The sequence below is a fragment of the Colletotrichum chrysophilum genome (genome assembly GCF_026319265.1).
Source record: "Colletotrichum chrysophilum strain AFK26 chromosome Unknown scaffold_14, whole genome shotgun sequence".
Classification (NCBI taxonomy): Eukaryota; Fungi; Ascomycota; class Sordariomycetes; order Glomerellales; family Glomerellaceae; genus Colletotrichum; species Colletotrichum chrysophilum.
The window spans coordinates 387,099-400,422 of NW_026517301.1; the positions used below are offsets into that span (position 1 = coordinate 387,099).

At 49.9% G+C, this 13,324-nt stretch overlaps 4 protein-coding genes across 4 annotated transcripts; 2 read left to right on the plus strand and 2 right to left on the minus strand.

Annotated features, from left to right (window-relative positions):
* Positions 1-1,361: 1,361 nt before the first annotated feature.
* On the minus strand, positions 1,362-2,126 carry COL26b_002795 (uncharacterized protein; the record flags this gene model as incomplete). The annotated part of the gene is made up of 1 exon (XM_053175703.1): positions 1,362-2,126. One exon carries the CDS (start codon positions 2,124-2,126, stop codon positions 1,362-1,364), a length of 765 nt encoding a protein of 254 aa, XP_053040412.1.
* Positions 2,127-3,724: 1,598 nt separating this feature from the next.
* On the plus strand, positions 3,725-4,486 carry COL26b_002796 (uncharacterized protein; the record flags this gene model as incomplete). Its single annotated transcript, XM_053175704.1, has 1 exon — positions 3,725-4,486. One exon carries the CDS (start codon positions 3,725-3,727, stop codon positions 4,484-4,486), a length of 762 nt encoding a protein of 253 aa, XP_053040413.1.
* Positions 4,487-4,989: 503 nt separating this feature from the next.
* Positions 4,990-6,538, plus strand: COL26b_002797 (uncharacterized protein; the record flags this gene model as incomplete). The annotated part of the gene is made up of 3 exons (XM_053175705.1): positions 4,990-5,660; positions 5,715-5,828; positions 5,902-6,538. 3 exons carry the CDS (start codon positions 4,990-4,992, stop codon positions 6,536-6,538), a joined length of 1,422 nt encoding a protein of 473 aa, XP_053040414.1.
* Positions 6,539-10,574: 4,036 nt separating this feature from the next.
* COL26b_002798 (uncharacterized protein) lies at positions 10,575-11,592 on the minus strand (the record flags this gene model as incomplete). The annotated part of the gene is given in 2 exon segments (XM_053175706.1): positions 10,575-10,607; positions 10,621-11,592. 2 exon segments carry the CDS (start codon positions 11,590-11,592, stop codon positions 10,575-10,577), a joined length of 1,005 nt encoding a protein of 334 aa, XP_053040415.1.
* Positions 11,593-13,324: the final 1,732 nt, after the last annotated feature.

The following is a 13,324-nucleotide window of genomic DNA, read 5'->3' on the forward strand; positions in this document are numbered from 1 at the left end:
ATCGCAATACACGAACGCAATGGAGCAAATGAAAACTGGACTGCAGACGTCAAGTGGTGCTAATATTATACAAGCTTTAAGGCTGATCGGTGTCAATTAAACCATCCCAAATTGACGGACTGTCTAACCGGATTTTCTCCTTCTCCATCCGGCATAACCCCGAAACAACGACAGCGGGATTCCCAAACGAGAAGGACAGCAATTACGTTCTGAATCAAGAAAATCATCAGAATTCATGCCTTTTGGCAAGCCAGACAACAGGTGGGAACGCGGCACCCGATGCGTTCGGAATCGTCATCGCTAGTGTCGGTTTCTGGGATGAATGCTGCATTAGCCTCAATGTGAAGTAGGTGCGTTTCCACATCGCTCGCGTGGCCCGTCTGGTTATTGAAGGGTTGGTGGAAACTGGGTATCTGACTTGGTCTAGAACCCGTCGGGTAATGCCATGGAGTCCAAAAGTTAAAACACCTAGGGTACTTGACGGTCCTTGCCCCTGAGCCATCGAGGACCAATGCCTCACACCAAAGTGTTGAAGTTCAACCGCCCTCTGCATCGCGGTCGACGGATTCACTCTCGCACAGATCGCTTCTCGAGGTTGACCTCATTGGACGACGCATGTGTTGAGTCACGCTCCCAATGCCGACCCCTCTCCAAATGGGATTGCCGACGCAGAGCTGATCACACTGGTGGACTACGACGATGATTGATACGAAAAAGTGTGACGAGATGTTATCCCTATCGAGCACGGTCGGACTTCAAACTCAAGGTGTGACGCGCGGGGGCTCCAGTCAATCAACAAAGATCGACGCTTTTTTAGCCCTTTTGGATTCATGTAGTTGAGAGAATTCGGGAAAAAAGCGGAAAATTGTGTGCAGATCTCTTATCCTGCAGTCCACCTACATGCAATGGGATAAGGCTGCGACTGAGGGATTAAGTTTCAAGCTGGTCGAATGACGAATCTGGACCAAAGTCTGCGTGAAGATGGTTCACCGTCCAAATTTGGCAGATGACCTACAGAATCTCCGGTGGGATCTCAAGAAATGTCACTCATAGATTCCTTCTGATTGGCCATGTTGACTCGAAATTGCAACAAAGCGTCAAGATCCCCTGGGACAATGAAGATCACGGAGAGTAAACAACAACCCGAGTGAGATTGTTCACTAGGTGTCCCTGCCCCGTTGCATGAAGAGATCGATCATGTTTTAGACGCATCGTGCCCTCGGGTTTCTAGGTCCCCATTTAGCTAATTGAAACATGCCAAAACTACAACAGAAGAGTCTGAACGGAAGCCTTCGCTGCAAATTACATTCAACATTCCTGAAGTACTCAACCAAATCACTCTCCCACGTGGCCTGAGACGTTCAGCCCTGTGTCTTTTCACCAACTCCGTCATCTCGATGAGCCCGGATGACAAAGAATTCCATGTTTGAGTCAAACGCAGCTCCTTCTCGGACAACCTTGAACCCCTTTTGCCGTAGCAAATCTTCGATCTTCTGTCTATCCCCAGAACTCTCCGTGGTCTCTAGCACAACATTCCGTATCAATTTCCAGTGCTCGTCATCCACACCCTGTAATACCCCGAGTTCAGAACCCTCAACATCCACCTTCAACAAGTCAATCCTCTCAACCCCGTCCAAGAACCGAGAGAGCCTTTCAATTTTGATGTCTACAAAATGCGGGTTTCCGAAGTTTGTGTCCACAAACTCCTGTCCAAATCTCTCAGTAATAGCTTCGTAAGTCGACTTCTTTGTTTCAGGCCTGAGAGTCGAGTTACCGGGAAAGGTGGGATAGAACGTCAACTTCTCTGCGCTGGCTGTCGGGCCGAGACCGCACTGATGAGCCTCAACTCCTGAGATGGCATTCAGCTCAAAATTGCGGTGTAAGGTTGCGAAGGATTCGGGCGCTGGCTCGAAGGCGATGATCTTTGCGGTAGGGTATTTCTTCTTCATGTAGATGGAGAAGAGCCCGATGTTGGCACCGGCGTCTACGATGACGGGATTCTCGGACAACTCCGGCCCATCGTAGCAATGTTCTTCCCAAATCTCGTTATAGATGAAGCGGGCTTCCGTCTCCCCACTAGTGTAACAGGATAATCCGTTGGCCAAGTTGATGAGTTCCGCCGTCATGCCTGATGTGACAGCGCTTCTATCGCAAATGGTAATCAGAAGTTGTAGCGTATCAATGAGACGTGAAGTCTATTGTCATTGACCTAGCAGAGAATGTGAGAATGCTTTGGCAAAAAAGCCGGAAATACGGCTGTGCTTGGGTATTTAATACCAAACCAAACGACCACGGGTCTTCCGGAAATATCATAGAGAAAACACGTTGCAATCAACGCCCGATAATGGGCTGACATGAGGAGCCTGAGTATGCACCAACAGGCGAGGAACGAGATCCATGCTAACCCCTCAATACTACAGGGAAAAGGAGAACTCTGCGTACTTATCAAATCATAACCAACGGCATAAATGGTGCATTAGTGCTGACAACGGATCATAGACCCCGCGCCATTGACGGAAAACACGACTTCGGGTCATTGCATCGGCTTGAAGGTCTTCACTTTCCCACGCGATGCTTTCAAGCTTTTTGGCATCTTGCGCGATGGTTCTGAGCACGTGTCGTGTTCCATATCTAATTGACCTCCTGAAATCAACAAGTGCGAAGAAGCTTTTTCAATACATATATCAAATGAAATGTCGTATCGTGTGAAAGAATGTCAGATTACTTATTGACTATGACGCTAATGAAGTTATCCATTGTGGAGGATATGTGCGGATACGGATGTCACGACAAGAACGACAGACGACAGCCGAAATGACAAGGACGAATGAGGTAACGGAATGGAGTTTTAATAAACATGAGTAGATTTGCAATATATCGCCCGGTTAGCTAGAAGCATCTGCCCAGATAAGAACGAAAATGACTCCAAAACTTCAATCAGAGAGAGCCAATTTGAGACTGGACTGTTTCTATCCCAACTTAGGTAGATGGCCGTTCTGTACGCGTCGACACAGCTTTCAATTGGTTGACGATGAGCAACAGGACATTCTACCTCCTAGCGGGTCTCTGGGTGTTCGATTTCTAGCGTCTTTCATTTTCCCACATGAACCTTGCCGAGGCGACATGGACGACAATGTCCTAGGCATAGACAGCCGAGAAGGTCCGATAAGCAGTCAGCGGTTCTGTCTTTGCGAAGTAAGTTTCCAGTTCAAGTGTTGCGATCATATCCTAAATCGAAAATCGTACCACAATTCCTTTTGAAATTGGCCACACCCAGAAGCGTTCCAATAGGCACCATGCGGTTCACAACCGTATGCAGGCACTATAAAAGATTTACAAATTGAGTGACGCTTTGATTGCGACACCTAAACTACATGCGTCTCGAGATATGCCATCAATTGTATCAAAACGAAATGGTTAACATTCATTCGCCAGTTGTTCGAGCCGTATTGACGGCGAGCTGCCACAGTTTCTTAATGGCGATGAACCACGAACTCGGCAATTATGCAAATACTCATGAACGGTGCATCCGCGCCAACCATTTGTTGCTTTAAGCGACCACATCTCTCGGTAGCCCAGTCTATGTTAATCATTATGGGAGTTCCGTGTGGTCACACGAATATGAGTTGACCCTGTTCCCTCTTGACAGAACCAATCTTAAACACTCTTTGCACAACGACAAGCGTTCACCTTCGACCCAATCCCAATCATCGTTACCGCAACCATGAGGATTCCAATTTTGCACCTATCCTTATGGCTTCCGCTAAGCACTTTCATCGGCACCATTCTTGGACAGGATGACCTCGGCACCAACAATGGTTTCGGGGATATCGAGACATCCAACTTCAAGGCTCGAATTGTGCGAGACGCTCAAATTTTAGCGTCTCTGAAACCCAAGGGGGATGATTTCGACTTCCTCCCTTTCGACATCTTAGGAAACCGTTCTCGTAACGGACAATACCACTGGGGAGATGTTACCTACAGATATCGAACTGAAGGCGACAACAGCTGGATCGACGGAAATTCTGCCCAGACCCGCAAGCCTGTCGTTACTCTATCCCCAAATGATGGGGTTCTTGCGGCCGCAGACCTTTCCTCTACGCTTCCCTCCGGGCCGCTCAATGTGACTCGAGAATGGCTAAGTGTCGACGGCGATCTGGCCCTGCGCTTCATCTTCAGCAACACTGGGAACTCCAGCATTGAGATCGGTAGTCTTGGCTTTCCCGCTGAGTTCAACAGCATTTTTACACACCACCACCCGGCAGACGCAACAGCGGCCTGTTCTCTTTCCGAACCGTATATCGGCATGGACGCTGGTCAAATTCGCGTTACCCCTATCAAAGGCACAGGACCCGCACTCGTTGTCACGGCCCTCCAAGGAACCAAATCACCCCTGGAAGCCTACCGAAACCTATGGGAAATGGGCTACGAAGGACTTCCTATTCAAGCCAGACGTTCGAGGGTTTCTACGAATGGCAAGTGCTGACAAAAGCATGGGCGGAGAACGAATGGGCCGTCCAGGGGGCACACGCTTGGAATCCTCCTTCTTCCCGAAAACTGGAGCCTGGATCAAACCTTCAATTTGGAGTGAGATTCACAATCGCCCCTGAGGGCGTCCGAGGATATGACAAGGCGGTCCGAAAAGTTGGCCAGCCGACCGCGCTCAGCGTCCCAGGCTACATTCTTCCACGAGATCTACCGGGAAAGCTGTTCCTGCAGTCCAATGCTCCCGTGACTAGCATCACCATTAACCCCCAGGGATCGCTCTCCGTGGACCAGACCGGCGATTCTGCTTATTCAGTCACACCTACAGATCACGCTTTCGGATGAGCGAGGCTCACTATTACGTATGACGATGGGAAGATTCAGACAATTCACTATTACATCACCAAACCTGCCACCGAAGCTCTTCAGGACATGGGCCATTTTCTCACGACGAAAGCATACTTTACGAATGCGTCCGATCCTTTTGGTCGTGCACCGTCTGTCATGACCTACGATTGCGAGAGCGATTCGGTAGTGACGCAAGATCTTAGGACCTGGGTAGCCGGGCTGAGTGACGAGGGTGGAGCTGGAGCTTACATTGCGGCTGTCGTCAAGCAAGCTGTGCATCCCGATGCGGACGAAGTTGCAAAACTCGACACGTTTGTGAACAAGGTGGTTTGGGGTAACATCCAACAAGAAGATTACGCCGTACGGAACTCCTTCTTCTTCTACGAGCCAGCTGAGGTGCCCGGGTTTGTGTACGAGAACTATGACTGGAGCTCTTGGATGTCTTGGAACAAAGGCCGGGCGCTTGCCACCGACAGAGGCTACAACTACGTCCATCCCTCTGCAGCATACTGGTCCCTCTATAGAGTCGCAAGAGCCTACCCAGAGCTTGTCAGTCAGGACTGGAGCTGGTATCTTGACAAGGCTTATCGAACGGCTCTCCGCATCTCGGGTGGTGGTGTTGCTTGGGTGGAGATGGGACTTATGGGCGAAACTGTTTGGGGTATGATCATAACTGATCTCGTGCGTGAAGGTTTCGAAAGCGAGGCCGCCACTCTTGCGGCACTTATGAAATCTCGCGCCGAACACTGGAATTCCATCGATGCCCCTTTTGGGAGTGAGATGGCATGGGACTCTACTGGGCAGGAAGGCGTCTTCTATTGGGCTAGGTGAGTGCGATGATAATCCCCGAGGAATCTCACCGACTCACCGTTATTTCTCAGGCACTTCGGCTTCACGGACTTGGCTAAACGAGCAGTTGATACCGTACTTGGTTTCACGCCTAATGTGCCGCACTGGGGCTGGAACGGCAATTCGCATCGATACTGGGACTTTGAGTAAGTAATGCCAACCTCACATCGGTCCATTTGAACGTTTAAGAAACGAGACATTCTAACTAATATACGCCAGTCTCGCTGGGAAGCTACGACGACTTGAGCGCCAGATTCACCACTACGGATCCGCTCTGAACTCCCAAGTCCTACTCTCGGCTTTCCGCGACGATCCCTCCGACACTTATCTCCTGCGTACCGGTCACGGGGGAAGCTTTGCACCACTTTCGAACATCAACGAGGCCGGTTGCCCGAGCGCTGGGTTTCATTCGTTCCCCGAGACCTTGAAGTGGGATGGCTTTACCGGCGACTACGGCCCGGGCTTTCTCGGCATGGTCTTGAACACGGGAACATACGTAGCTGAGGATGAGCAAATCGGCCTTGTGGCCTACGGCGGGGAAATTTCGACCGATGGTAATAAGGTGACGGTTGTTCCGCGTGATCCTGTCAGAAAGAGGGTATTCACCGGTCCTCTGGCAGTCATGATCACTGTGGATGTGGGCGTCATTGAGCAATTTTCTTATGACGTCGAAGCCAGGATCATCTCCATGACCTTGTCGCAGCTTGCGGGCGTCCCGAAGGCCATGAATGCAACTGTGTGGACGGAGTCAATGCAATCGCCTTGGGAAGTCACTGGTGATCAGGTCGAGACGGCCCGCGGCGGATGGAGAGTTCCTCTAGTCGAAGATAAGGTTACCGTTACCTTGTCCTTATAATCGACTTGAGGGGCCAGGCATTTGGTGTGAATTGTCGTTCTTAAGGGGAGTTTGTTCGTATTAGTCTGCTTGTGGTTTGAAGTAAATACTCAATACAAACGGACTGATTGAAGTCGCCTGAATGCGTTATCCCGATAACCTCAGTGCTCCCTCTGCCTGCACATCTGTTTGGCACTCATCCAGAGCGTCCAGCTGAGGTCCTGGTGATACGCACATAGAACTGAGGAGATCAACTGAGCTATTAAACTTTTATTGAAATAAATCCTTAACATAAACATTAACCCTAAGATGCTCGCTGATGTGCGCAATGTCTAAGTCTAAATGCGCCAAGTGATGACTGAATTATTCCTTTGAAATCCAAACCCCATTCCTTGCCATGCCGTTATATTGCTCCGACATCATGATTACTGTGCAATAATGCGACGTATGTCTTCGTGGACATCTCACTGCATGTCTGTAACACCCAGTCGCCTGTTCGTAGTGAAGCTTTCAAATCAGCACTTGTGACGTCCCAACCACTGGAACTCGGTAATGCACTTCGAGCGCACGAGACCACCACCCAGGCTGTTCTTGTTGTCGGCGCATCCACAGCCCAATTGCGGGCACCACTTTGCGCAGCGCCCATTAGGATCTTTCGAAAGTTAGCAGAGACTTCGGATGTCAGCCGGGAGGTTAACGTACAGTAGCATTGAATCGCGCTGGCAGGGCAGGTACGGGCAAGGACCGGCGGCGCAGCCAGCAAAAGGGCAAAAAAGGCGGCAGCGTTGATTTGCATCGTGACGATTGACGTTGATATTGGATGTCAGTGAAGTTGTTTTCTGACGCCGTTGATGAGTGATTGGGGCTGAAGATAAAGAAAACGGGATCAGAAACGGAAGACCCTCTTATAAGATTCGAGTTATTGATGTTCCCACAATTTGGGAAATAGTGCTTTATGGCACTATATATCTAGCTTTGATGGTGTTGTGTAGCGCGGGATGGGCTGCCGAGATATGGGTCACTCGCGGTCAAAACATTTCCTCTCGTCGCCATCGTCGCCATGAGAGACATCACGATCTAGTGAACTTCGGGACGCGTCGACGTCTTTCTCCACGTCAATCATCATCCACATACCGCGCGTAGTTCTATTCGCAGTAATGCCACGAAATTGCCGGGCAGAATTTCGACGCGCTTCAGCAAAACAGTCCACCACACGTGCAGTATATTGATATGATAGACGAATACTTGACCAAAACCATTTAGAGTATTGAGATCCCGAGGCTGCCGTTTAATGGCGAGATGGTGATGATCTTCGATAGATGGACCCGGACGGGAGATCCACACTCACGACATTCACGAGTCAGCATGTTGGTGTTTACGCCACCAAGTGGTACCGGCAAGCCCGTGGGATTCGGGAAACCATTCTTTCTCCTTATTAAGTGACAAAGGGTAGTCCTGTCAGACGTTGAGCGCAGTGCGCGGTCCCCGATGGGAAGTTGGGGAATAGCAACGTGTTCCCTGTCTGGGAAACGGACTGAGCGAAGCCGGCGTTGACGACAAAAATATCCCAATGGGAAATGTGCGCGGCCAACTTCTGTGCCGCTTTGTATGGGAGATTTCCTCAAGGGGCAAAAGTTCTCCATCGGCGGGCAATTCTCCCATCTTTGCCTACAATATCAGAAAGATTATCACGCTGATGGAGAGCCGATTCGCTTGAAACCGGTGTGATGTTTCATCTCCCCGCTATTTGCTTGTCTTGTAATCAGAGTCTCTGTCGAAAACAGATCCTGAATTGGCTTTGCGTAAGATTGTGAGCAGGTCAGTTGCGTACCTAATGTTGAACTCGCCATAAATATATCTGCATCCATTATTTAAGACAAGGTTAGTATTCGCACCTGCCAAACCCTCCATTTAGTAGGCAAATAATAAGAAGCTCGAGATCGTGTTCCTCCGCAACGTGCTCTGGGCACATGCACAGACTAATCTCATAAAGTGTGATGAGGTCGAGACTGCTCTTGAGTCTATGGTCGCACTTTTTCTTAGACGCCGAGACCGAGACTCTCCATTTACCAATTTCGCGTATATATTGGCTGGACCGAGCTTTCCTCAGTTGATCGGTTTTGCTCCATAGGCCCTTTCAAGGTTGATTAATGTTGTGCCAATGGCCGCCTTGCCGGGAACGAACCTTGGTGGGGACGTTGGTCAGTGCTATGTTCTTGACTCGACGTCCATCCTCCATGACATGTAACTATTCAACACGGATAGCCCGGAACAGAGTAATTTAAAGCAGTCTCATGGCAAAAATCACCAAACCTTGCTCCCTTCACGCACTACAAGTCCTGCGCCTCAGCCCTATAAAAAGGCCACAAAGACAGGATCGTCCCATCTGTTGGGACAAGCCGACGTAGCACGAGCATGTTCGACGTAACCTTGCCTGTGTGCCTGGACCTCTCTGTCTGAAAGCTGACTCGGTTACTTGACTGTCCGACAGTGTCGGATGAACGCCAACTGGCAACTGCACATGGCCCTGGCTGAGCATGAGACGATCGCCTTAGGAACATTCCGTTGTGTGATTTATCTGCAACTAGTTAACACTCACCCGGCATTGGGTTGATTAAACCCACTCTCGCATGAACTTTAAATCCTTACACAGAGCAACTATTCGTGTATTTCTTGCCCAGAACTGAATATATAAACCCTACATGCCGGTGGGATGCGCGGTAAAGAAGGGACTTGTGCAAGTTAAGCCATTCCAACCCCATTCGTCACTTCCGATCTAGATCAATTACACTTCGAAATAAGCTTAGCACCATGCATTTCACATCGACAACCTTCTTCCTCGCCGCAGCCGTCATCCTGCAAGGCGCTACAGCTCAATTTTGCACGGGACCCCCTGCAGATTGCAACTTCGAGGATGTGAGGATTACATTGGTTGTTTCACTACTTTCGTACTACAGAAATGCTGACTACTTTACTTTTAGTGCCGAATCAACTACGCTGATCCGTGGGCAGCCTGCAAAACAAAGGTATGAGATCGCTCAACTCTTAATAAACTACAAAATGTGAGTCCAAATCGGATGCTAACCCAGGGTTTTCAAGTGCACCCCCAACTCGGGCAGAGATGCTGCTGTATCCTGCTGCTCTGGGGCTCTGTACTGTCCCGCTTAGTTTTATGGAGAGCCAATCACGTTCAACAACAGAGAGTTGCGACTGAGGACACTCTACTTCATAGACTGTTCATATCTATTTAAATTATTGATTTTCTAAATCCGAAATGTTCAATTCTGTGACGTGGTTTCTCACCGCCCAAATGACTGTCGAGTGTTGACTCTGTCAATGTCATATGGATTACCATCATAAGACTTGCGGCGTGAAGACACGGCTGTACCACCACTCATAGTCCGAGGCCGATTTGTGTTCAAAGCTGTGTATGTGGGCCCATCCGATGTCTCTTCGGTGTCAACCGCAACCTCCGCTGAACTCGTTTGCTCGGGTTCCTTTTCCTCCGAGCCAGATGAGTCTTCTTGGCGAAGCCGCGCCATGAAAGCTTCGGACTCCGCAGCAAACTTGCAGCGAGATCTAATCGCAGCTCCGTACTTATAAAATAGGAATGGAAACGGCACACACGCAAGTGCCAGGAAAGCTGGGATCGAGGACGCCCAGTTGGTACCAAGGTCCGCGTACATGTATGACGTAAAGAGAGGAAACGCAGCGCCAAAACAGCTACGAATGACTGAGTTGGCGGCAAGAACGGACGCCGCAAAGATCGTGTAGGCGTCGATGAGGTAGTTCATGATACTCAAGAAGAGTAGAACCATTCCGAAACCAAATGGAATGCCGGCTGCGATGCTAACGGCCCAGTGAATCGAGGTTTGGTTTGTCCAAGCAAACCAGAATAAACCAATAGGGACAGCGACGCATCCGACCATCGCTGGTGGAAGTCGGGCTTCCGGTGGCGCATAACCATTGTTCTCTTCTTGAACTCGGTTATAGCGACCATTTGCCGGGATAGTATAGATGATGGCGAAAATCATACCCACCATTACGCCTAAAAATGCTAAGCCGCCGATTCCTTGAGACCAACCCCGTTCTTGTTGATATACAATAGGGAAGGCGGCGAAAAGCATGTAGAGCGTTCCGTAGATGATGGCCATGTAAAGACTGAGCAGGAAGACAATGGGCTCCCGGAACAGCAAAATCCAAGGACGCAGCAACGCGTTTCTGAAAGACTCTGCAAGCTTGACTTTGCCCTGATCGTGCTCCATCTTGCTCATATAACACTTTCCTGTCATCTTGGACAGTTTCGCCGCCCTTTGTCGAAGCAAGTACGGAGCATACGTCTCAGGCACAAGAGCAGTCCCTACAAGCCAAAGAGTCCCAGAGAAGGCCGCCAAGAACCCGAGAACCCAGCGCCAGCCAGCGGCAGCTCCGAGAAAACCACCTGCAATAGGACCGATGACGGGACCGAGGAAGGGCGCGGCTGCAAAGAGCGCCATCGCCAGACCTCTCTCGGCTGCCGGAAACATGTCTGCGATGACGCCGCCCGAGTTCGCGAGAGGTGATGAGCCGAAAGCCCCGGCGAAGAAGCGTAGAATGATCAAAGTCCTAGCGCTATCCGCTCCGGCACAGCCAGCGTTGAACGCTGTCAACACCATATAAGTGCCGAAGAAAAGATATTGTCTGCCGAACAGTTCACTCAACGGAGCCCACATCAGGGGTCCGATAGCAAAACCGAGCACGAAGAGTGAGACGCCAAGGGTAGCGACGATTTGCGATATTCCGAACTCTTCAATAATCTCGCGGATGCCTCCAGTATATGCCGAGGAAAGCAACGCCACTGCCAGTGTTGTAAGCGATACCATCATTGTGATGAACCACTTTTTTGGTTTGCTCCAGCCCATGGGGTTTCGAGGGTCGTTGGGGATCCATTGGACCAGATATGGGTCTTGTTCGGTGCCAGAGCCGGCATACTGGTGGTTGAGGACCTCTGGTGTGATTCCAGCTTGGTCGGCAACCAAGCGCCAATAGGGAATTCTTGTCGGGGCAACGACCTCGCCGCCATCTTTATCCTTCATCCTGGGGTTGTTCTCGAGTCGTCGGTCAGGTTGGGGAGCAGATGCGCGGGGCAGGCAGCTGTAGGCTCGAGTCGTGATGTTGCCAAGGAGTGGCGGAAGAGGTAAGATGTTGCTCAGAAAATCTTGCAGATGCTTGCATTCATGGGAGGGATGCTGTACTTGAAGGGTCCAACGTTATGACCAGGGGGAGCAGCCCGATACGGCGACTGCATGTAAATCGGCATACGGATGGGAAAGAGCGCCGGAATCCCGCATTGAGCAGAGCGTCATATAGCACGAGACTTGCTCATAGCCTCTTCATAATTACTCAAGCGAAATCATATCTAAGTCGCCTGCACGGAAGGGAGCGGACAAGATCGGTCTTAAATCCGGGCGTGGTGCCCTCGGATCGTGCATACCTAGCACTCGCCTGAGTTATTACCTGATGCAGGTTTTAGATCCCCCATCTGCAGCGCCTTAGGTGACGACACCATTCCGCTGACTCTGTTTTTGTCATTTGTTGCCGGTCAAGGTGGTGTTGGTGGAGCCCGGCAGACAATGATTCACCTCCGCCGGTCTTAAGTCCGGACCCTAGCGCCCTTCTAGGTGGTCCGGAAGGATAACTCCCGATTATCGTGCATAATGTGCTTATCCAGTGCATTATTCGACACATTCCCCAGTTTTCTCACTAATGTTGGCAATGGAACTTGGCTCTTCCGGTGCATAACCATTCATAAAATACCGCCGGCTTTCATTAGCTCCCATGCTTGCCGTCATTCTCAACATTCTCTCCTTCTATTATAAATGCGAACCGGCTTTCTGGAATCATTTGAGATCTGAAGCCCGCTCTACATCATGAGATCTCTAGTGCGACCCTAAGGTTCACCAATAAAGCTTGACCATGTTGCCCAGGTCCCACGTGTCGTAGAGAAATGTCCGCACCACCACTCGGAGCCGATGTTTGTGGTCGTTCATCCGGTCACTTGCCTGTTCCCATCTCATCTCACACTTGTCTCCGTAAACTTTCCTTCCTCGTCATACAGATCCCTACTGTCGGAGACATCGTTACGCTGTTCTGGACTTAGACTGATGCTGCAAGACGGAGTTCGGCAACCGTCTGGTCAAGTGTAGTGTCGGGGCAATTAACCAAATCACTGCTCTTGTTTGTCCAAACAGCTGTTTGTGCTCCGCCACGTATACTTCATTTCCGTCGTGCCGCCCCCTATTTTCATATTGTTGATATGTTGCCCCACTTCTGTTATTGCAAAGTCTTTGAGACTCCTTTTCTGGCCATCCTGAACAGCGCCCCCCGCAAGGCAAGTAAACTTGTCAAGTTCAATCAATCAATCAATCAGTTATGAAGCCATCGCGATGTGGCAATCAAGTCAAGTTTGGGCCTCAAACTTGATTGATTGCCTTGCAGGGGGCGCTGATCCTGAAATGAGTCTTAAGACAACATCCGATGATTATGGTTTATCTTTTAGAAGCTGGCTCTCGGTATAGACTTGGATGTGCAGCACTGCAGTTTGGCATTAGCAATAGACTCAATAAGGCAGCTTGCTGTACTCGATCCACAACGTCGTCCATCGTTAGGCTAAGATTCAAATAGGTGCCATTTCGAGAATCATCGTCCATGTCCCAACAATATCCTGCTAGGGTGAGGTCTAATAAGTTTTCTCTGGTTTTAATAGTAGCTGACTCTCGTGCGAATGACAGCTAGAATAAGATGAGTGCGCACCATGGCATCAAAGCT